At 29.4% G+C, this 24731-nt stretch overlaps 1 protein-coding gene, 1 long non-coding RNA gene and 1 pseudogene across 14 annotated transcripts in view; 2 read left to right on the plus strand and 1 right to left on the minus strand.

Moving 5' to 3' along the window:
- The first annotated feature begins 2833 nt into the window (after positions 1–2833).
- On the plus strand, positions 2834–3425 carry LOC132952470 (uncharacterized; annotated as a pseudogene).
- Positions 3426–6433: 3008 nt separating this feature from the next.
- LOC132953004 (uncharacterized) lies at positions 6434–8306 on the plus strand. The gene is made up of 3 exons (XR_009665546.1): positions 6434–6911; positions 7287–7343; positions 7699–8306. It is a non-coding gene; the product is annotated as an uncharacterized LOC132953004 (long non-coding RNA).
- A 9452-nt stretch (positions 8307–17758) lies between these two features.
- The window catches only part of LOC132951809 (peripheral plasma membrane protein CASK), an 88572-nt gene continuing 81599 nt past the window's right edge, over positions 17759–24731 (minus strand). For 2 of the 13 annotated variants that reach the window (XM_061023793.1, XM_061023785.1), the window contains 11 exons: positions 24614–24688; positions 24209–24238; positions 23416–23514; positions 23199–23337; positions 23022–23063; positions 22629–22745; positions 22452–22562; positions 22217–22324; positions 21678–21856; positions 20662–20850; positions 17759–18415 (listed from right to left, as the gene is read on the minus strand). In XM_061023793.1, coding sequence (XP_060879776.1) covers positions 20671–20850; positions 21678–21856; positions 22217–22324; positions 22452–22562; positions 22629–22745; positions 23022–23063; positions 23199–23337; positions 23416–23514; positions 24209–24238; positions 24614–24688 — 1080 coding nt within the window. In that variant the 3' untranslated portion in view covers positions 17759–18415; positions 20662–20670. Of the gene's footprint in view, positions 18416–19703; positions 20064–20661; positions 20851–21677; positions 21857–22216; positions 22325–22451; positions 22563–22628; positions 22746–23021; positions 23064–23198; positions 23338–23415; positions 23515–24208; positions 24239–24613; positions 24689–24731 lie in introns of those variants that run through there. The other 11 variants (XM_061023788.1, XM_061023787.1, XM_061023795.1 and 8 more) reach the window with 11 other exon arrangements.

A 24731-nucleotide genomic window follows, 5' to 3' on the forward strand; every position in this document is an offset into this window, starting at 1 on the left:
CAAGTAGGTACTACATTTTGGAAGTTATTTGCGCATTATGTGTTTAACAAAAGTCTTTACATATTTTTTGATGTTTGCTCTTTATATTTTAACAAAACTTATAACAGGTGGTATCCATACTTAGTATTAAGCTTATTGTTTATTACACACTATACTGTGCGAGCACAAGTGTCCAACGCTGTACTTGTGCGTTCGATATCATCTATACTGTTATAATAATATGTTGATTGCGAACAAAATAAATTTATAATATTTTAAAATATGTCTTTGAATGCATTGATAGAAAAATATAACTTTAAAAAGACCTACAGAAAACGATTCTGAACGGGGACGGAAAGTCAGATTGATTTCAAAGGACATATTATATAATTGTATACATTGTTTAGGTACTTACTGTTTTTAGTTGTATTTTAGTTCTACAGTAGATTGTAATCGTGTTTAATAATAAGTTATAATGGACATCGTTATTTATCTTCTAATATATTATGAGTGATAGTGAAAATATAATAATAATAATATGAACTATGTATCTTCTATTTTTTTAGATACTGAGTGGAGTGATAAATATATTGATTTTACAATGATGTGTTTTTTTTTTTAATTTGTGTCTGTAAACAATATACATAATAAGTAGTCGAAATAATTCTTCGATTTTCAACTTCAGTATCTTGTTCGATGGGAAATAGATTCTAGTTAGTGCACTAGGTCAACATTTAAAATTCTTTAGTTTTCAAAAGTGCTGGAAAAAAATTAAAAAAACGAGAACTTATACGCAAAATTGGTTTTTGTCAAAATCGATTTTGGTTTTTGGTGTAACTCTAAAACAAATTACCGGAGCTACTAGAAATTTGAACTATACGTTTATATTAGCATTTTCTATACAACTTACAATTTTAAAAATATTTTGACTTTTGTTAAGCTATTTATAGGCATATGCAATTTTCGAATATTATTATTTTTTTTAGTAAATGTCGATTAAAATATGTTAGCTTTGTCGAGGAATTTGAAAATGTAATACAAGGTTCCTGGTATGTTTTTGTTTGTGGAAATTATAAAAAAAGTTAAGCGTAAACTTAAAATAGTTTTTAATGAACGTTTGAAGTAAAAATGTTTACAAAATGTTAAAAAATCAAAGTTAAGTTACAATAAAAATATTTTTTAACTTTTTAACTTAACTAGCTAATTATTTTTGTTTTTAACTTATTAACTTATTCAGTTAAAATTTATATTGTTGTAACTTAACTTTTTATAGATAATTATCATTGATGTACAGTTAAGTTATGTGTTATTAAATGTTTAAAATGTTCAAAATATATTGACATGTTTTGAGCTGTTTACGGACATTTTCAATTTTAACTTTTTTTTAGTATTTTTTTCTATAAAGGTCAATACAATTTTATTTGTTGGGTCAAAAAACTTGAAAATTTAATACAAGGCTCCTATCTCATTGCTACAATATACTTTTAAAAATATTAAAAATACATATTTTTATAAATATGATAATATTATACATTTAATATTAATTCAACATACCGGCTACCATATTAGTAATAACAATGTAAATATAATATAAAATAGCCTAGGATGATAAACCGTCTCCCTTACAATCGTTATTCGTATATCATTTAATTCAAATTTAACACCATACGTCCATACATTACAGTCACCTACTTGTAACCTACTGTACAGTAAAACAATACCCATTTGCCCTATTTTTTAAATCGATGTCATAGACTTGTAGCTTCTGAATAAATCATTAAATTTAATGTTCAACCATCATATTAACATGAATAATTAATATCACTTAAATGCTTGACTGCCGTTGAGATCGTTGTGAAATTCTACGTACATAATGGATTATTTAGTACAAGTACAATATTAGGTCATCTCCATATTACTTGTGAATCATAAAGTATGTTATAATTTACTAAATAGTATTTTGTATATTTATTTTTAGAACAAAAAAGTACGTGCATCTTGTAATTTGTATTTGTACATGTGTTTAATTTTGCAATTTAATTGATGTGTCTCATAACTATTATTAGACTATTTGATTTGATCACCATCCTTAAAATATGTTCTCTTACTCACTGGCGTAGATATAGAATGGGGGAGGGGGAAGGGAGCTATAGCTATAGCACCCTCGGAATTTTGTTTAGTCCTATCCCGTAAATTAAATAGGTATAATATCCATTAAAAATAGTATCACATTAATAACGAATTATTATTGTTTCTCTTTTTTTTAGCCATTATTACGATGGGTACGTATATACCTATTTAATTTAATTGTATGTAAAATGTATTTATATCTCCATTGAGATATTTTTTTCACCATCAACATAAGTAAGACTTAAAATATTTTTAGTATGATTTATCAAAGCTTTTTCAAATTTATTAAAAGCTAAATAAACTATAAAATAAATTAAATGGTACTAAAAATTAATTAATTATTATTTATTATATTATTATTTAATGTGTGTAATGATTACAACATACAAGCAATAATGTTGATATTATAAAATTTTGAATAATATAAAAAAAAACAGCAGAATATAATACTATATTTGCATATTCATTTTATTTTCTATATTAAATTATCTAAAACGCAAATCTTATTGAAAATCTATAGTTTTCGACTGATTTTGAACAAGATAGGTACATAATATTAATTTATTATATTCCACATGTAGGGAATCGGACATATTTTCGGCACGGCTATTTCTGCGCGAAGACAAATCGGCGCTGGGCATTTCGGCGCGGCTAACCTAACTATACCTAGTATTAAATGTTTTAAAATCAATAAAAAAAAGCATTTTCTGATGTTAAAATATATGGGTGTTTATTTCATTTGTCGGAAAATTTTTATAAAACAAGTTGGTGTATTAAATCTCACAACTCGATACAATAATTACGCTGATTTTTCTATATCAGTTAAAATGATAATTTCATTAGCTTTTGTAAGATTAGAAGACCTTGATTTTGCAGTTGATTCACTGGCTCAACATCTTGATGAAGAATTAAATGACTTATTAGAATGGATCGAAGATAATTATATAGGTTGAACTAACCGTAATGGTTGGGGAAGAAGAAATGCGTGTTTCCCTCCAGAAATTTGGAATCTATATGATAGACTCTTAAATTCTGAAAATAGGACAAATAATCATGCTGAGGCAGCAAATAGGAGATTAAATATTGAAATGGGAGTGTGTGGCCCAACAATTTGAACATTTATAAATTGCTTGAGAAGGGTTCAAACTGGCCACGATGTTTTTATAGCTCAACTAACTGCTGGAGGGAGTCCCCCTAAAAAATTAAAAAAATACACTGACATAAATCGCCGATTATATAAAATAGTAAGCGAATATAATACAAGAAATTGCATTGGGTATTTAAAAGGAATCGCACATAATATTTCTTTAAAATAAATTTCAATTGTATATTATTAACATTTTATTTATATTAATTCATTTTTTTTTTAAATTCATTTTATCTAACATTATATTATCAACATTATATTTATTTGTATTTTTTAAAATTGTAATATTGAAATAATGATATAGGTAATATTAATTATTTTGTATTTTTAAAATTGTAATATTGGAATAATGATATAGGTAATATTATTTATTTTGTATTTTTTAAATTGTATATTAATACCTGCGGCGCCGAAATTTCCTCGCGCCGAAATGCCCAGCGCCGATTTGTCTTCGCGCCGAAATAGCCGTGCCGAAACAGCTGTGCCGAAACAGCTGTGCCGAAACAGCTGTGCCGAAATGTGCTAGATCCCACATGTATGTGTTGAAAGGTAAAAAGTATGTTATAAAATGTAGCTATGGTTGTATTATCTACTTTTCTCTTTTCAACACATACATGTGGAATATAATAAATTAATTACAGAATTACAAATTTTTTTGTGTCTGTCATCACCTTTTAGGACAGTAAAAGTGCTTGGATTTTCTTCAACAGTAACTTTTCTGATAGGAAAGTGAATCTAGTTGGTACATTGGGGGTTCAAAAGTAAAAATTTTCCAGTAGTTTTCAAATGTAACGTGAAAAACAAAAGAAAAATTAAGGAAAAACGGGAATTTTTACGCAAAATCTGTTTTTAAGAAAATTGATTTTGGTTTTTGGTGCAACTCTAAAACGAATGACCGTAGGTACATGCAATTTTTGACTGAATATTTATATTAGCGTTTTCTATACACCATAACATTTTCCAAATATTTTGATTTAATTTGAGCTGTTTACGGACATTTTCAGTTTTCATTTTTTTTAGTTTTTTTTTTCTATAAATATCAATAAAATTTTATTTGTTGGGTAAAAAAGCTTAAAAATTTAAGAGAAGGCGCCAAGGTTATTGATTCAAAGGCAGACGAAAAAAATTAAAAATCCTTAGTCACAGTTTTTATTTATAAGCATTTAAAGTTCAAATATTGACAAAATACGGAAAAATCACGAAAATTGTGTGTCAAAAGAAAGAGCCAAACACCATCTTCTTGTTTTGTTTAACATAACCACAAATCAGGGGAAAACTATACCAATAGTTATGCCACTAAATAGTTATGGTGAAACTTATTTACTCGATGATGGTTTGAGTCTAAAATATGACTGGATTTAAGAAAATATTGAGAATTACTCTTAATACCACCAAGATCAAATATGCGACCATTATCGATTAAATGAGTTTCACCATAAATATTTAGTGGTATACGTATATTTATTGGTATAATTACCCACTGATTTGAGATTATGTTAAACAAAAGAGGAAGATGGTTTTTGGCTCTTTCTTTCGGCACATTTATTCGACTCTTTCAGCCAGCTCATATCATATCATCAACACATACATGTGGAATTTAATAAACTAATTATAGAATAACTAATTTTTTATTTTTACAATAATTATATAATTGCCATTGGTTACAAAAAATATAATAGTTGTTATTATTGGATATCATTTTTGAATTTGCTTTTTATACTTGGGCAAAACAACAAAAAAAACTGTGTTGAATAATATGCAGTTTACTTGTAGGTAATAGAGTTTAGGGGTAAATGTACAGGAATTGTATTTGTCACAGACAGCGCCATGCAGGATAACATGGTAAAATATATTTTATAAATATATGTTGTTATGCCACTTGGATGCAGATCGAAAATATGAAATACAAAGAAAAAGCGAGTAAAATAGTACCACTCTGCTTAATGCAGGCTGGCATAAGTATATTTAATATTTTCATTATTAAATTTAAATTAAAGTAATTTATTTTGCTATTAATAATTCAGTAGGTTGAATTAATTATATAATTAATATAATATATAATTATAACATCGAATCGAGGACATTGTGCGACAGCATATCAAGTATATATTATGTTTATCTAATATATATAAATTTCGTCCCACAGTGATTGTTTAAAACTCCTTTGAAACTGCTTGACCGAAACTAAAGAATGTTCTAATTATTAATAGGTGTATAAATCTCTATTGAAATGGATCAAGTATGATAGAAAAAATCGGAATACACATTTACCAGACTTAATGGAATACTTTCAGTTACTAATTATTTCCCATGAATATTTTGAGTGTACTGTTGATAAAAAACCACTTTTGAAGTTAAATAACAATTGTAACTATATAATATTTTTATATTTGATTTTCTTATTTTTTCAAAATGTATTATGTTGGTAGATAGAAAATATTTAGATGAAGCTTATTCTGTTCGTACAGTCCTTGGTACTGAGTTAGAAGCATCAAATTTTACTTCTTGCATTATGTTTTAATTATGAGCTAAAGAGTCAAACACTATCTTCCTGTTTTGTTTAACATAATCATAAATCAATGGAAAACTATACCAATAATTATACCACTAAATAGTTATGGTGAAACGTATTTACTCGATGATGGTTTGAGTTAAAAATATGACTGGATTTAAGAAAATATTGAGAATTACTCTTAATACCACCAAGATCAAATATGTGACCATTTTCGAGTAAATGAGTTTCACCATAACTATTTAGTGGTTTAATTATTGGTATAGTTTTCCACTGATTTGTGATTATGTTAAACAAAAGAGGAAGATGGTGTTTGGCTCTTTCTTTCGGCACATTTATTCGACTCTTTCAGCCAGCTCATATCGATCATAGTCTTGCTTCTGTTGCAATTTGCGATGAATGCATCATGTGTGGGCTTCCAACATGAGTAGCTGAGAGAATGGTCAAACGACCAATGTTGGCCGCGTTCCTTCAGTAGCGATGGCGTCACCCAAATGGATGTACTCGTCTGATCGTAACTTTGACTGATCAAAACGAATGAGATTGAGACGGTCCATTAATATTCAAATTAAAAAAAAAATAATAATTATTAAATATTATTCTCAACTCCTACAACCCATAGCAACCATAAATAAACAAAAAATTTCTATCGTAAAACTCAAAATTTCTGTTTGAGCACCTACCGGGGGTGATCAATTCCATTTTTAAATTAGCCTATGACACTCAAAAAGAATGTGGCTTTCTATTTGTGAAAGAATTTTCGAAATAGGTTAAGTAGTTCCAGAGATTACCCTCAACAACGGTTAGGTTAGGTTAACTAACAACTCCTCTTTATATAATACCTAGTATAGATTTATATTGATTCAAATAAATTAAATATTGTATTTATACGTGATTATAAAAAAAGTTTATGTATAGTGACATAAGTAATATTTAAGCCCTATAAAATTTCGAAAACATTTGGAAATTCAATAAAAATGTTTGGTGACTAATTTCTTAAATATACTTATTGAATATTGATTAACCTAAAGAGTTACTGGCATATACGATGTAAAATGTAGATATTCCAAAAACAATTAGAAATTGTCACAATGTAGTTTATTTTTACAGGATTCATTACTGGTATCAGAGAATATTTAAAAGGTATATTTAATTAGTATAAATTAAAAATTAAAATTGTTATACATACGTTGTAATAGTAACTATAATAGGTACCTAATATATTGTGTATATAAAAATGAATGTCAAACTCAGCAAGAGACAGTGATCGTAGAATAAGAATAAGATGTGTGAATTCTGTCACAAAATATGTTATTTATAATTAATACATCATAATTAAATTTAAAAAAAAATGGTGCAAGTATTTGCCCCGGCTCAATTTAGAGATTGATTGGCAGTGGTCCAGTAAATACTGAGTTGGGATTCGTTTATGAATATCACTGCATCAGTGGTCAATATTCCTACGTAACAAAATCATGCATTAGGTAAGATGTGAGAATAACCTCATAGATTTTCCAGATCTAAAAAGTCTCAAGACTACAGTGATGACTTATTTGGGCTGTGCAAGTGGCATTGGTGAGTCCGTATTGTCATACGTTGGTTTTGGGCATATCATATCTTTTTTATATATTTTGGGGTTTTGAATTCTTTGTGATAACATTTTTCTCTCTCGGTAAAAAGAATTGGTAGGTAAGATTTATTAAAATAAGGAAATTTAAAAATTTTTTTTAGATTATAATAATAGAAAACACCATTATTTTCATTGTAAAAAAAAATTACAATTGCTTTGAATCGAATGAAATGTTGTTGCCTGGTTCGTGGTATAAATTGCTCTTCATATTCGCGCGTATACAATCGAGTTCTACGAAACAGTGGTAAAGCAATCTAATAAACATTATTAACAAATCAAAAACACCTATTTATTTTGCAGAAGAAAAACCGGTTACTGCCTTCTGTGCAACTAAAATTGATGAAGATAACATTTATTTAAAGAGAATTCTTCAATAATACACTAATGTATTTTATCTAATTATTTTATGGTAAATATAAATTAAATAGTCTAATAAAATAGGTGTATTAATTTGATTCTAATTATATTTTTATGTTTTTGTTAACTCTCCAAAAGGATGTGTTAAAACATTTCGGCTAACATAAATTCATTATTTTACAGGCCCAATAATATTTTTAATTTTAATGATATTATATCATAAATATTGGTATGGAATTTTTAGTACATGATTCGCAAAAAAAAAATACACTTAGGTATGATGGGGGAGAAGAAAAACTTTTTTTTCTCTTTTTGAACCTAATAATAATCATTTATGTTCTAAGGAAATATACCTTTAAGTCCTAAAATACACTATATATAATATAATCAACTGTATGCATTTTCTATCTGCACAATTATATTGTAATGCATTTTTCTTTTTTCCCTTTATTATGTATCATTACTATTGCTATTATTATTACTATTTTTAAATGTATTTTCTTCTTCATATACAATTTTATGTAAACGTATTGATTAGGTACTAATGCTGTGTCATACAGAAACCTATGTCATATTGGTAACTTGCTTTAAATTAATAATTTTGTAATAAATATAGGTAACCATATAAACTATTTTATATTATTCTTTATAGTATCTATAGATATTATACGTTTTACATTCAACAATGTTTTATACAAAAACAATATACATGGATAAATGTTTGAAAAAATATAAAAATGTAATAATTTTCAGATTATAGAAAGAACGATGCATATATTGGACATCATGGGTTTTATAATGATGTATATTATTATTCTTGTTATTATATGTTTTTTGAAGTTAAACATCTTATGTAAGTTAGTCCATGTAAATGTAATTCAAGGTCCCTCATAAGTTTTTAGTATACTGATTTAAAAATACCAATGAAAATGTAAAGTTCCAATTTTTGATTCTGAACGGAGCAATGAATGTATTTATTTTGCAATAATATGTTTTCTTTTACAGAAAAACCTCTCACGCTTTGTAAAATAGTCGTATTTTGTAAATTTTTTTTAAGACTTACATTTTGTAGGTATATGATCAAAGCATGATTTCAAAAATTATAATCATAGAAGTTAAAATATTTATGCATTTGAATAACTCAAACAATACGTTATTTTTTAAACGCATAATTTTAGCACTATTTAAAACAAAATTAAAATTCTAGTTTTAATCTGACATGAAAAAGGTCATTCAGATAAAATAAAAATAAGAGTATGAATACGATTTAGAGAGTGATACGCACTCGTGCAAGCGAAGTATTCACATTCTCTCAGGGGATTAGACGAAGCATACGAAATAATTATAATGCCGACATATACTCTTGCGCTAATTATGTATCTGAATATGTCAATAAAAGCAACCGAGGTGTCATAGTAACCTCCAAAGATAAATTATACAAACAATAGATGAACATACAGAATTTGACATTGTCGAAATTACACGAAACCTTGGTATAAAAATGCTTAATAGTGTTGAAATGTCAAGTCAAAAAGCTGCCTGGTATCTTTTAAGAGCTCCAATGTCAAAAAGTTCTGCCGAAAGCTGAATGCTTGTTATCAAATAAAAATATTATAATAATGGTTGCAATCTAAATCTCCCCAAATCAGAAAATGGCTGATATCATTAAATTTATTCATAAAGCATTTTTAGTGTATAGCCATGAAGGTGCAGCTCTTTATGGTGGTGACGAAGATACATGTGCAATGGTCATGAGTGAGGATTTCAATGTTAATTTTGCATCTTCTGATTCAGCACCTCTCGTAACTTTATTGCGAGACAAATTCAGTTTGCAATTGAATAATAATCCTACAATATCGACTACCTACCAAAACAGGCACAACAATCGATGCAATTTTTACGCGATATATCGATAATGTTCAGTCGCAAATGTACATTTCCTATTTTAGTTATCATATGCCAATCATAACTACTATACCGATTGAGCAAAATGATAATCAATCATTAGAATAAAAAAAATATAAAAAATATAATTTACATTGTTTTTTTCTTTCTTGATTATCCTCATTACCCCATTCTATCCATGCCTTTCTTTCTTTTTAACTGACTCACTCACGTGTACCGTTCAAAAGAAGTTTAGAGCGCGCGTACTGGTAACACACACACTTTTAATATTGTACTTGTACTTAATAACAGATAAAAATAAGGTGGGCAAGTCGCTTTGCTGTACAATATGTGTTGAATAAGACAATAGGTCGATGTAATGGATGTGTTAAATTTGAATTCCATGATGATTTATTATAATTGTATGTTTTTGGTATTTATTGTATTTGAAAAACGTTTCTGAGGGAAGATAATATGTTCAGACATAATCGAGTCATATTTTGCCAATAATTCAATAATTTTTAAAAAATGTCCATTATTTTGTTCATAGAGTTTATCTGATGATCCCCGAAATGTTCCCCTCGATTGTACTAGAAAATTAATAAAAAGGTACAATAAATACGAATTGGAACACAAATATGTACGAAGAAAAGAAGAACAATATATTTTAACAAAATGTTATGCGAATTACAAATGAGCTGTTTTTAAGAGGTTCGATATAGCCATATAGGAAATATTATTAGTGTGTACGTATAAGAATATCAAATTGCAGGCACCCTTTCTATGCCCAACGAGGAGTCATTGCGGGTTTAAGTATTAAAGTATCACACTCACACTCACACATTTTTAATACAAAAGAAAAATCTAATATGTATGTTTATTTCATGCATGAAAAATGTACATATAATATATAAATATTATTAATCATAATATGTACATACCTTAAGTTAACGTAAGCAACGTAATGTTTGTATCGACAATAAACATATGAACATACAAAATCTGGCGAAACGATAGGTTACAATACTTATACAAAACTAAACATAATATAACACCATACTATAACATAGTAGTATAACATACAACTATTTTTCATAATATAGATAATGAAAATGACGAAAATAATTCTGGCAATTCCACCGTATCGCCGTATGCCCATTGCTCGTTCGAGATAAACATGCGAGATTAAAAATATCGTTGTGATAGTGATTATACGAGCGGTGATCGCCATGCAGTAATTTGTATTATATTTATTAATATTTAATACCTATTTAAATAACTAAAAATCAATAAATCCATAATATTTTTGCCGCCCCTAATTATCCACTTAAAATTTCCGCCCGGTGCTAATGCACCGTTTGCACGTGCCTCGAGCCGGCCTTGAGTTGGTAGGTATATTATTATATTTTATACACACAATGATGTTTTTAAATCTAATTTTTTCGGCAAAATGTAATTCAACTTACTGTAATACTAATCACACCAAAAACACTTCGTTATAACTCCGTGTAAAAAAAAAATTAAGTTAAAAAAAAAAATTTAGTAATGATTAAATCTTTAAAAAACGTGATATAATATGAAAATTAAGTAAAATGCCATTTTATAATATTACAAAATATACCTATGATGACAAGTAAGATAAATTGTAATGTTAAATACTTATAGTCAACATATTATGTTTAACTATTTGGCAGGACGTAGAAGTATACTTAAATAAATACAATTAAGTAACCACTACAGTATTTACAGTAATTAATAATGTATCAACAATATGTTAACTAAGTATTTAACATTATAATTGATCTTATTTGTCATCATAGGTATTTGTAATATTATGAAATGGCATTTTACTTAATTTCCATATTATATCACGTCTTTTAAAGATTTAATCATTACTAAATTTGTTTTTTTTAACTTAGCTTTTTTTTTTACACGGAGTTATAACGAAGTGTTTTTGGTGTGATATCAACTATTTTTAATGTTGATGTGTTAATTATCTGGTATTCTATAATAATAATAATAATAATAATAATAATAATAATAATAATAATAATAATAATAATAATCTTTAATAACCGCTGGCTTCCTAATAGTAATATAGAAGGAAATAATAATAAAAGTATAAGCGCGTCGCGAACAATCGAGTGCAAGTCACGAAAAGGTTTGTTTTTGCAATATTGTCAGTTGTCACCATAGAGTAATAATATCGTCCGTGCGTCGTCGTAGTACACCGTCGCTGCCGCCGCGATGAGAGTAGTGGGAATGGATAAACGGCGGGTCGGGGGATATTTACGATATTTTCGTTCTCCGACCCACCGCTTATCAATCCCCACTGTTCCGTACGCAAAATCGGTCTTAAAAGTACTTGGACATTTTTGCTTATAACATACAAATTATCTAACCAATCTGCTAGCGAATTCCCCTATTCCCACCTGCACAATATTTCTGATCGATTGATACCTCATACTACTTTATAATATGTTCAGCCGTTTGCCCTGTAGGCTGTAGAGCTTGACAAAGAATTGAAATAAATTAGGAAGATTTTTCAATGTTAAAACTCGGTGTCCTATTATTATACGTTAGTGGCTAATCCGCTATTTTTTTTTTACTTAGCTTCGCGCCACTACCGTCGCACTGGATAGTAAAATAAATTACTTTAAGAACAATAATATCAAAAATATACTTAGTAATATGGGCTAACAGACCATAATATAAGACGAACTTTAAATAATCAAAATAACGCTCATTATCTGGGGAAAAATATACAAAATAAAATTATATATTTAATATCAAATTGTATGAAATCAAAGATTCTAAAAATGATAAAAGAAGCCAAATATTACAGCATAATTTTGGACTGCACTCCTGATGTTAGCCACACTGAACAAATGACCTTAATATTTCGTTTTGTGTTAATCGATTTGAAAAATAAAGAATCAAATGTTAAAATTCATGAACATTTTCTGGGGTTTATACCAGTTGAAAGTAGTACAGGGATGAGCTTAAGTGATATTCTTATTCAGCGGTTACGTGATTTAGATATACCTATTCAAAATTTGCGAGGTCAAGAATACGATAACGGGGCTAACATGAAAGGTAAACCTCTGGAGTACAGCGTCGAATTAGAAACATTAACCTTCGAGCTTTTTTTATTCCCTGGAGTGCTCATTCATTAAACCTTGTAATAAACAATGCAGTCAAATCCATCAAGAGATGCAATATCATTTTTTGACACGATTCAGAAAGTGTATGTATTTTTTTCAGCTTCTACTACTCGTTGGCAAGTTATCTTAAAATATATTACAAATCTCACATTGAAGCCATTGAGTGAAACAATAGATGGGAGAATAGAATTGACGCCCTTAAGCCTTTTCGACATCACATAGGTGATGTATATGATGCTTTATTTGATATAGTTGATAACAATAATTCGGATGCAATGATCAAATATGAAGCAGAATGCCTATGTAAGCATATCAAAAATTTTAAATTCCTTTTTTTTTATTGTTTTCTGGTATGATTTGCTTAACCAAATTAACCCAGTTAGTAAGCTTATGCAAAAAATACATTTTGACATAAGTGTCGCATTAAAATTATTGGAAAGATTATTAATGTACTTTGCAAATTTAAGATCTCATAACGATGACGCATTTGAAAAGTTTATACTTGAGGCAACAGAACTAGCAAAAGAAATAGATGTTGAACCTGTTATTCAACATTCTCATGGTAGAATTCTAGCACGACGTGTTCGAAGAAATTTCAGTTATGAGAATGTGGATGAACCGATAAATGACCCAAAACTACATTTGAAAGTTAATTTTTTTAATTTTATTCTCGACGTTGCTATTAATTGTATTACTGAAAGATTTGAACAATTAAAAGAACATAATGATATATTTTTATTTTTGTATGAAATTGAAAAAATCAAAATTATGACTCGCGATGAACTTATAAAACACTGTGCTGATTTACGACTCGTGTTAACGGATGGTGATTCCGCCGATATTAATGGGATTGAAATGGCGGACGAATTAACAGTTTTGACGACAGTGGTTCAATCAAATTTATCTCCCATTGAACTATTAAAATTTGTGATAAATACAGGGGACTTTGCTCCAAATGTATGTATAGCATTGCGTATACTTTTAACACTACCAGTAACGGTCGCCAGTGGAGAACGGAATTTTTCTAAACTCAAACTTATTAAAACATATTTAAGGTCAACCATGGTTCAAAATAGATGAAGTGGATTAGCTATGATAGCAATTGAACATGAATTGGCAGAACAACTAAATGACGTTGACGAAACTGTTGAAAACACGTTATGTATAATATGTGTTTCAAGTATTCGTTGCTAAAAATCCCGGGTGGTCACCCATCCGGGAACTAGCAACGCCGGCCGTTACGTACATTTAGTGCGTTTTCGCAGTTGAGTGTACGCACTGTGCCACACCAAGCTACTATAAATGGATTATAGTTGTTATTAACACGATTATAATATTGTTTTGGTAAAACGGCGCAATGTGTATGCATTTTGGATACATATAGTTGGAGTGAAATTAATTTATACTACCAAAGTCAAAATAGAGATAGTTTCGAAAGAAATTTGAACTAGGCTGTTACAGGGCAATAATGAAACAGGGCATTATGCTAACAAAATCAGAAATTCAGAAAACGACTTTACAAAGAAATCAAAATATTTGGCAATCTAGAAAATGAAAATAAACATGTTTATATAACTTAGATTTCAAAGGGAAAAAATCATCTTGCAGCGAACTTCCAAACTGGACTAGACCGTTCGTGTAATTAACAATCTAGATTCTAGACGTTGATGATAAAAATAATTAAAAAATGTAAATTTTTAAATTTTTTGTTTTATTTGTTGTATGTACACAATTAGTAGTCGAAATAATGCTCAAATTTTTAACTTCAGTATCATTAAATATTTTTTAAAATATAATAATACACGTCATGCGTAATTTCAAGTACCCACGAATGATATTTTTAAATTACAACAAAATAACTAAAATGGTTATTCTTGGTTATTTAATATGTAATTTAGTCCAAATTTGAACATAAAACTACTATAAAAAACTGTATATTTTTAGATTTTTTGCTTACATAATAACCTACTTACGTGGATCCCTGTTTTCGATTTTAAATACATACATATAAGTTTAAATGCTTAGGTATAAAAAAAATTGTTCCCATGTATTTTTTTAATATTTTTCAACTGATATTGTAACAATATATCAGAAGCTTTGTATAAAATGTTCACACTTTTTGACTCAACAAATAAAGTTTTATTGACATTTATAGAAAATTTAAAATAGGAAATGTCTGTAAACAGCTCAAAACATATAATATAATATTTGAAAATGGTATTTTGGTAAATTGGGAAATTTGAACCCTATAGCTATCACTTATCATTTTTACGTAGATATTAAATAAATGAAGAAACCGTGACTTCACAACCGTAGTAGGTACTCATTATCACCAGCTGATATATGGCATTTGTAAAAACCGGATAAATGTATGAGCAAAATTATGAAAATTTAATCATTTTTAGATTATAGGAAGGGCGATTAATGTATTGGATATTATGGGTCTTATAATGATGTATGTTATTATTATTCTAATTTTTTATCTTTTGCATCTGTAAATACGTTTAGGGGCAGTAAAACCGATTCAATATTTTACTTCAGCATAATTTTTGAAAAGTAAATCTGGTTGGTACTTTGGGGTACCTCCATTATGCATACGTAAATTGTGAGTCAGCGTTAAGAAATGTCGAATCACGTATCTATTATTATAATAATTAATAAGTAATAACCTATAGTGAAAACCCAGTATTTATTTAGATACTGCAAGTTGCAACTGTTGGTCTTCATCCGCTGTTCTAGTATTTTTATTTGTAAGTATATTTCTAGGCGACTACAGTGGCAAATCCTGGGTTGAACTATTTGTTGTTTGAATCTATCTCAGCATGATAAAGTGAGTGATAACCACTGACAACGGCTATTATATAAAAAAACTCTATACAAACTTTTATTGTTTTATTTTATTCCCCATCACTCTTCAGTCTTCCGAAACTTTTACAGTTTTACACGTCATGTCATATAAATAACAATAGTTATTTGTTAGTCGCATATTACTATAAGGATCAAATTTATTTGCAAGTATTAAAAAATCACAAAAAATGTTCTTGAAAATATACGTTTACGCACAAAAAAATGAACAAATACGGTAAAATTATAATTAATATAAAACAAGTTTCGGCGATGCTAATTTATTAATTTACTTTATTTAAAACCTGACTATCTAATAATAATTTTTGAAAAAATGATATTAAAATTATTGTGGAATGTAGAAAAAAAATATGGTTAAAATAATGCCTTATTGGGTTTGCATGGACTTTGAATTTCTTATTTTTACCCCTAGTGAATTGACAGTTTATTAAAATATTTTTTTTTTTACTTACTTGAAATTGTGCATAACATTTAAGCTACAAAATAATGCATATTTTCATAAAAATACAAAATCTGACATTTGTAAAATATGGTCTAAAAACTGTAAGACGTTGAAATGTTCTATAGAAGTTGGTATTTTTAATCACACTTTCACAAAATTAATTTTGTGCTTACTTAGCATACATTAAGATCGGCCAGTAAAAATATGCAAATGCATACAAATCCAAGCTCTAGTCATTAGTTAGTTATACTAATTTCCAAGTGGAGTTAAATTTACGATATACCTTTGAGAAGGCCATTGGCTGTACTAGAGTTTTATGATGGAATCACAGTGTGAATTTATCAAACCCTCAAGATCACGTACTTCAGTTATATTATATTATAAATTAGTATAATTTTACATAACTTCGTCTGCTGGAGCCAGCAAACACATTTTTTTTTTATTATTAATTTAATAATATGCCATAGAATGAACGTCATGAGTCATTACTAATTATTGTATGGAATATCAGCATAACATTATGTTGTACCAACAAATATAGGTACTAAGTACTAACAATTACATTATGTAATATAATAATACTTTTATAAAACAAACAATAACATTCCAAATTCCATATATTTTGACATGTTGAATAACTTTTACCAACGCAGAAATGATTACTCTGTTAGCTGTATATATTTATTTAACATATCGTATAAAAATAAAGTAGTTAAACTATGTTGTTTTTTTTATATGAGTTTTGTTTTTAAAAACTACAATTCAAATACAATTTTCCAAAATATGTTAAATGAAATGTAGCAAACATTAACGCTTAATAATGTGTAGATTAAATAATATATAAATATAGTAGAACTATGCTACTATTTCGTTTGCAATATTATTATTATGATAGGTATAGTGTGTTTTATTCAGCCATTTAATGTATATAATGAGTCTTATCTATTTAATTTCCGTAATCAAACAATACAACAAGAGTTTGATAAATGTATATAAAATGTACCGTGTTGGTCTCTGAAACTTTCGGTCATTTATAAAATCAATTTAAACTTATTCAACATTACTTACCTACCTGCCACATCTAATAAATGTATTATAAATAAAAATGACCATGCTTTCATCTAAAGTTGGACACATTTGTACAATAGATCACGGGGACTCTATTATTTCCGGTAACATAATATCATTGATTATGGATACTAGAGATGCCCAACTGTGGTACAAAATATGCTTCGCCGAATCTGCTATGTAGCGATCCTGGTGTCATGGTGATGTGTAGATGTAGCGTAGCGTATTTTGTGCCGCAGTTGGACATCTATAATATTCATGATCAATGATAATAAATAATACATAAGTAGTATAAACCGAATGTGCATAATATTATGACATCAGTTGCATGATTATGTTACTCATGTTCACACGAATAGGTATTGAAACTTGCAGGTTTGTATACTTTTTCAGAAGCAGTCCCTTAACAGTTGAGACGGTGCGTATAGGTGCGTAAGTGCATTGTCTGTAACGTGTGTAAATGGTCTACAGTATCTACCTATTTTGGTATAATAATATGTATAGTGACGAATGTTCGAGCAACTGTAAAATAATCGAAAAAGGAAAAGGAAAGATTTATACGAAAATAAATTAGCCAAGGTATCCTGTACATTGTTATTTAAGTCAAAAAAGCTTCAATAGAAGCTACAACGAGTCACTAACAAAATGAGTAACTATGTATAATCCATATTTAATTATAAAGAAAATACTCTCGCGAGCAATACAATTATAACAACAAAATAGCGACTAAATAAGTCAACAAGTATAATATTAATAATAATATTTTGATTTTTCGGGATCAACTTAATAGGTACCAAAATAAATTAATTTATGTAGCTTACAGTAAGGTTTAAAATAATAAATGTTAATGAGTTGTCAAAATATTGCTATAGTTATAACAAATGATTATTGGGGAATGTTGGTGTTAGGCGTGTGTATTAGTTGCGTTAACATAATAATATTATTGGACCCAAAACATAGACCTAACAATTTGGAGAAAATAAATTAACGTAATAAACACTCGCCTTTCGTTTCTAATAAAAAAAATATTAATATAAATTAATGAGATCTGTGATTAGTTACCACTTAACGCTAATATTACAAAAGAAAAACAAATTAATTTAATAAACCAAATTAGGTACAGAAATTTGCAGATCTATGTGTTAAGTGTGAGTCAGATTTTTTTCAATGTACAAAATGTTGAACCGATTTCATGTTGGTGGCACTCAAGATCATATGTTAGTTTATTATTGGTAGCCTGAAAAAAAAATGTAATGAATAAGATTTTGTAATTTGTTTGTATTATAAAACATTAAACATTACTTTACCAGTGACGTAACAATGGCATAATGCCACTTGGGTTCGAACAATAACACAGTAAGGGATCACATACGACCGCAAAAAAAAAAAAATAATAATAAAAAAAATTCGAAATCGTTAAAGTATAATTTTTTGAAGTTCGCATTTTATTGTCGTTAATGATTTTTAAAGGTATACATTTATATAATTTATTAAAGCAAACTCAGTTTTGTGTATAAAAAAAAAGGTTGTACCTATATTATAACGGACAAGCTTCAAATATATGTGTCCAGTATCCACGCTCTGAGGAACCCAATGACATTATTATTATTTTTTTTTAATTCGATTGCAAATAATTATGTAAAAATATAGAATATCGATAAAAGTCAATCAATTATTTATTATTTTATGTTTTTTGGTTGAAAAAAAAATATAAATATTATGAACAATTCAAACGAGATTGCGTATAATATAAGTATGATAAAATTAATACTCCATGCCCAGTTTTACTAAAAAAAAAAAGCACATAAAAATGTTTTTAATACGGGAGGCGTGAACCTTTTTGGGAACCTATGCTTTAAATTAACTATATAATGGCTGGAAAGTGGCGAGGGGAGATAGGATGAATAGGATGGGCCGATGGGGCCCATCCCACGCTCTAAACGTCCTAAAAGTTTTATTATTACTTATTAGTGTTGTTGTCATAATAAATATAAAATATAAAAATATAAATTTAATACTTCGATAAACAACGCAATATTGGCCGATTCAAGTTATTCAAACCATTGAGAAATGTTAACATAAAAATAAATAGCAAAACGACAAAAGATTTTATAGCCGATCGCGGGCCTTTTTATGAATCCGCCACACTGGTCCCCTATATTTCATACAGTCTATTTTGGCATATTATACTTAAGATATATCGCACACGGACGAATATTTTTTTGTCGGTTTTGTCGGTGACGATTATAGCACACACAATGACAACATCGGGTCGTCGATTTATAAGCATATTATGTACACATTCAAACTCATTAAACACTCAGAAGTATAATTGGAATACTCGGTATGCCCGAGAAATACGACGGCATCACTACACGGTACCTATTTATTTTGTATTTTTGTTTTTACAAGTTGCAATTGTGTTGTTTTTCAAATAATTCAAAAAATATAAATTAAAAATAATATCGTTACGTAAAGGAAAAAATCTGATAAGGAGTGAGGATTAAATAAAAGTGTTATATGAATACAAAAATGTTTTGAGTGTATTCTTTTCTAATTTGTAAATTATTATTATTATTATTATTTAATAAGTCTAGTTTAGAAAAACTATTTAACAAAATTATATATTAAACAATCAAAATTTATAAGTAAACATACCATTAAATTAATTATATATTTTGAATTGGTATACAGGTATTTATAAACATTTAAATGACAATCCTATACAAATACGAACATCCCACTTGCGTTTTATGCCATCGGTATGACCTGTACGGCACATAATTTCTCATCTTATAGCTGGGAGAACCACCGATCCTGGCTGAAGCGATGGCCGATGCCGCGGCGGAGATAGAATTGTTTTGGTGTCTGAGCACTATAATATTCTGTTTGGGCGAAGGAGTATTACAATAATTTAACATACCGCCATACAAATGGGCCAACTTTTTGCGCCGGGCACACTAAATTGTTTTGCCACTGGTATTTTAATGTCCAGATATATATCACCACTGTAGTACTTTATACGGTTTTAACAAGAGCGCGGAGTTTCCAGTAATGTTACAATATGTTACAATAATATGTATTTAAAATTTAATAAACTTATTAGCTGCAGTGCTCGAAATGGAAAAATATAGAAGAGGAATGCAGACATTTAAAAAAATTTAGTAGGTACTCGAATATTTAAATTTATTATTTATTAGGACACAATTAGAAGGAGTACGCTAAAAGAGGCTAAAAAGGCTACCCCGTCCCTCTCCAATTTGTTTGCTGCCTAAAAGTTGTGGAAATATTCTTTCACCAATAGAGTAAAACAGAAACTGTGAAGACTTTAAGTAAGACTTTAGACTTTACCTAAGTAAGAGATATTTTTTTTCAACATCACTCCACTCGAACGCTTCAAAAAATCGTATAAAGCACAAACTATTTGGTTCTTAAGTGGTTTAATAAAGAAATTCAACGGTTGGTCGATGTATGCATACTCACATTTAAATTCTAATATACCCATGCTACAGGCACCCATTGCGGTGTTGTGTGCACTCGTTCCATTACCCTTTCCAACTCGTCAATGGTTTCTTCGATGTCTTCGTTAACGATAGTGATGTCGAACAAATGTTCATACGCCCGCTGTAGCAGTTCGGATTCGTTGGCGAGTTTTTCCAAACTTCCATCGAACTGAAACGCAGGTATTTATGTAATTATTATAATATTAAATTATATATCATGCGACAATATAATTTGGGATGAGTTCTTGAACTTATCGAACTCTCAAACTTCCAGGAATGCGAACAGATCAAAGTTTATTGCAAATTAAATACTCAAAATCAAATACTTTGAAACTCGAAAATTTCTTATACTGTTTGAAAAAAGTCAAGTTCGATATCGGTATACTATATTGTAAATATAATTTACCTATATTATATAAAATATAAGTACCCATACCGTAGAATACGATTTGTATTTACTTTATTTCTCTTATCGGTTTAAAATTAAAATGGATAACTAAATTAAATTTAAAGTTCAAAGGTTCAAAACGTACGAAAAGTTCGAATAAAAATTAATTCAAGTTCGTGAAAACTGAAGTTTGACCCATTCCAATATACGAACGCCGTATCGATTCAATCGAACGTCGATAGTAATTATATTATGTATTTAACTATAATAAATTCTCAGAGCCACGCGTTAAAGCGACGAGAGGACCGCAAAATGCTGTCGGCTAGATTGGTAAAAATATAAGGAGGTCGTTCTCTTATTTTATAGGCGAACACTTTTATCAATAATTTATGTCGGCGAATTTTTCGAATCAATTCCATTTCACGACTTTTTCTCGTTATCATCAGCAGGTATAAACCACTACCAGCACGCCCAACGGACGGTCCAGTCGATAGGTGGGGCGCACGCACACAATTTTACTACCCAGGGGGCGCCCCTAAATGACTCGACGCGGCTCTGCGAGTTGTAAATGATGGCTCGTATAAATTTCACTCTGCAAGTGCACTCACGTCGGTAAGCGATCGGTGCGGTGGAGCAGCGATGAACACGACCAGTGGCGCGAACTCGGCCGTCCGCAATATTTTCAGCGCCTGCGGCTCCACGTCCAGTATGGCGATTTTTCCCTCGTGGTGGATCTTCCTTATCGTGTCCAGCTTCGTGCCGTACATGGCATCGTCGTGGGTGCCTACTTAACAGTTCATGTTATCCACTCGTAGGAAAAGCATAATATTATCGATGAACAAAATAACTCCGGGACAATAGTTCACGCAGGCGTCTGCGATAAATCGTATAGTGTACGCTTACACTACTATGGCTACGATGTAGGTCATATTATTTTATACAAGTCGTGTATCTGGAGCATTCAAAAATATTAAAATGCTCGATTAAGTTTTCGAAATCTCCGGATACACTGTACCAAGCGTATAAACATACTATATTGTAATATACTTCTACACATTGTCCGGGAGCTAATACGTGCATACAGCATAGTATATAATATCATATTATTATAATATCACATAGTTAAGGATATAAATGTTTGGCTTACCATATTCCAAGTACTCGTGTGCATTTATGTCGGTCATCATTTCGTCATAAGTAACGAAATAGTAGGCTACCCCATTTTCTTCGCCCGGTTTCAACGGTCTCGTCGTATCTAAACCGTAACGAATTATTAGTCAGATTAAAATATAGCATTTAAACATTTTATAATATGAGCAATATTGTTCTCGTTATTTGCACCCTGCACCCCCTCCCCCCAACGAACAGTCCCGTAGACTTACGAGCCATTGGATAAGCATATTTGTCCGGATGTTTTTGAATGATCGTGTTCTTTATATGCCTTCGGCCGACTCCGTGGGCGCCCAAAAGAACTAACGTTTTGCGTTGGAATGCTGAAATACAGAAATACTTAAGTGTTATTACATCGTCTAAGCATGACACTTGAATAATACACTTACATGGTAGTTTGACTACTTCTTCGTAGGTGGCCAAGTCGATATGATCAAATACCGCATTGTGTTTAGCGAGATATTTTTCTTTTAATTTTTTCTTACGACCGAATATTGAGCAATTAACTACAACAAAAATCAAATAATTTTTAAAAGATTGACAGATTATACCCAACCCTCTGGCCTCTTCTCCTAATGTTGAATAATCAATAATATATATGTAGGTATGTATGTAGGTACACACAAAATAAGTATAAATATACCAATAATAATATCTATAGCATAATTATGCGTTAACAGTAATATAACGTATTGCTAGAAACAATCAGTTCTAAAATACATCATTATGATATATTATCTAAAAAGCAAAATCAATTAAATTACGAGAAGCAAAAACCTTACCGGTGGTACCGTCACACCCTTCGTGTGACGAGCAACTGGATTCTTTTGATAGGTACGGCAAAGTTATAAAATAGAAACACACAAGCAACACATATTTTAGGAACGCACAAAAAAAAAACCAAGTCACACGAAAAACCATGAAATCCATAAATAACAATTTGTATTGTAATCATTTACCTTGTTCGTGTTTGGAATTTTCTAGAGCTTTACAGGTGATACGCCACTCTTGGAGTTCTGGCGACGGTATTAGGCCAGCTGAACCGGCTGAATTGTCTTTTCGAGCTTGCCACCAATGGTGGTCGTCTTTACTGATTATCTAAAGAAAAAAATGTCAGATAAAAATAATGTAATTTTGTCGGTCCATCGATCAGCGTAACACTAACGACTTACATACCTGCAATATGTCACCGATATTGAACGTTATGCCAGCCTGTGCACATGGTATTAAGTCGTCTTGAAGCGGGTCGTAGCTGAACTGAGCACGGACGAATATCTACGGAACACACATCGATACGGAAAGGGCGATTGGATAAATGAATAAATAATAATGTTTTATCAATTAAATAAAAAAAAAATTTTGGCTTTATTATAAATATATAACTATAATAATAGATGATAGAAAAAGACATATTTTAAATAATAATCAATACATTTATAACTATTTTAGAGTACAAGTAACCTTAATTCGCTTTGTATTAATTCTTAAATAGATTGATGGCCTTGTAGTAATAAAAAAATGTATTATATTTCTGTATCGTAAACTAAATCCACGATTATATGAAATTGTGTACATAAAATATATTCTTCGATTAATGACAACAATTACTCAACGACTGAATACGTCATATAATATGCGTAGTTTAAATTAAAAACCGTTAAGGAAGTACCTAATTCAGCTCCTGTAAATTTCTATATTAAGAGTAGGTAGTAAATAGTAATTGAATCTGCGCTCGGGGAAATTAAAATAAATAAATATTAAAAAATAAGTGACCAAATATAAGAAAATTGGGTATAAATAAGACTGTCGTAAAATATAGGTTGATTTTGAAATAAATAAAACTAACTACATAATACATTGAAGTTTGAGAAATAATGCAACGAAACTAATAGAACGTATAGGCAATACTAGACTACAATATCACATTCTCATAAATTCTAATTAGATGATCAAATTCGTAGGTACTTACAATCACAGGTAATGGCTTTATCCTGAACAACTACAAATGAGCAATGGTTAAAAAAAAAACACAATCATATCAAAATATGTGGAAAAAAGGTTAATTTTAATAAGCTACACAAACTGTGAACACAGTACGTTTAATATTAAAAGTTCTATTTCTGACGTAGGCCAAATTTTAAAAGAAAAAAATATTAATAAATATATTGTAAATTATATTAGAAATTTTTTACTTTGTAATACATATAATAATTAATAATAATGATAATAATAATAATAATAATAATAATAAGGTATAATAAAAAAGTTTAAAAAAATGTATCGATTGAATGTCTTCCGTATATAGATGACATTAATCGATGGATGGATGATTTTTTAATTTGGCCAACACCGGATAGAGTACACTTGGGCTTACTTGTACCTCGCACGGTGGTGGTGCGCTTCTGTAGGATGGCACTATCTTAAAAGTGACGGATCCTCTCGCTTCTCTCTAAACAAACGAAACGAAACAACAACGTTTGAATACAATACAT

The sequence above is a fragment of the Metopolophium dirhodum genome, chromosome 9, assembly GCF_019925205.1.
Source record: "Metopolophium dirhodum isolate CAU chromosome 9, ASM1992520v1, whole genome shotgun sequence".
NCBI lineage: Eukaryota > Metazoa > Arthropoda > Insecta > Hemiptera > Aphididae > Metopolophium > Metopolophium dirhodum.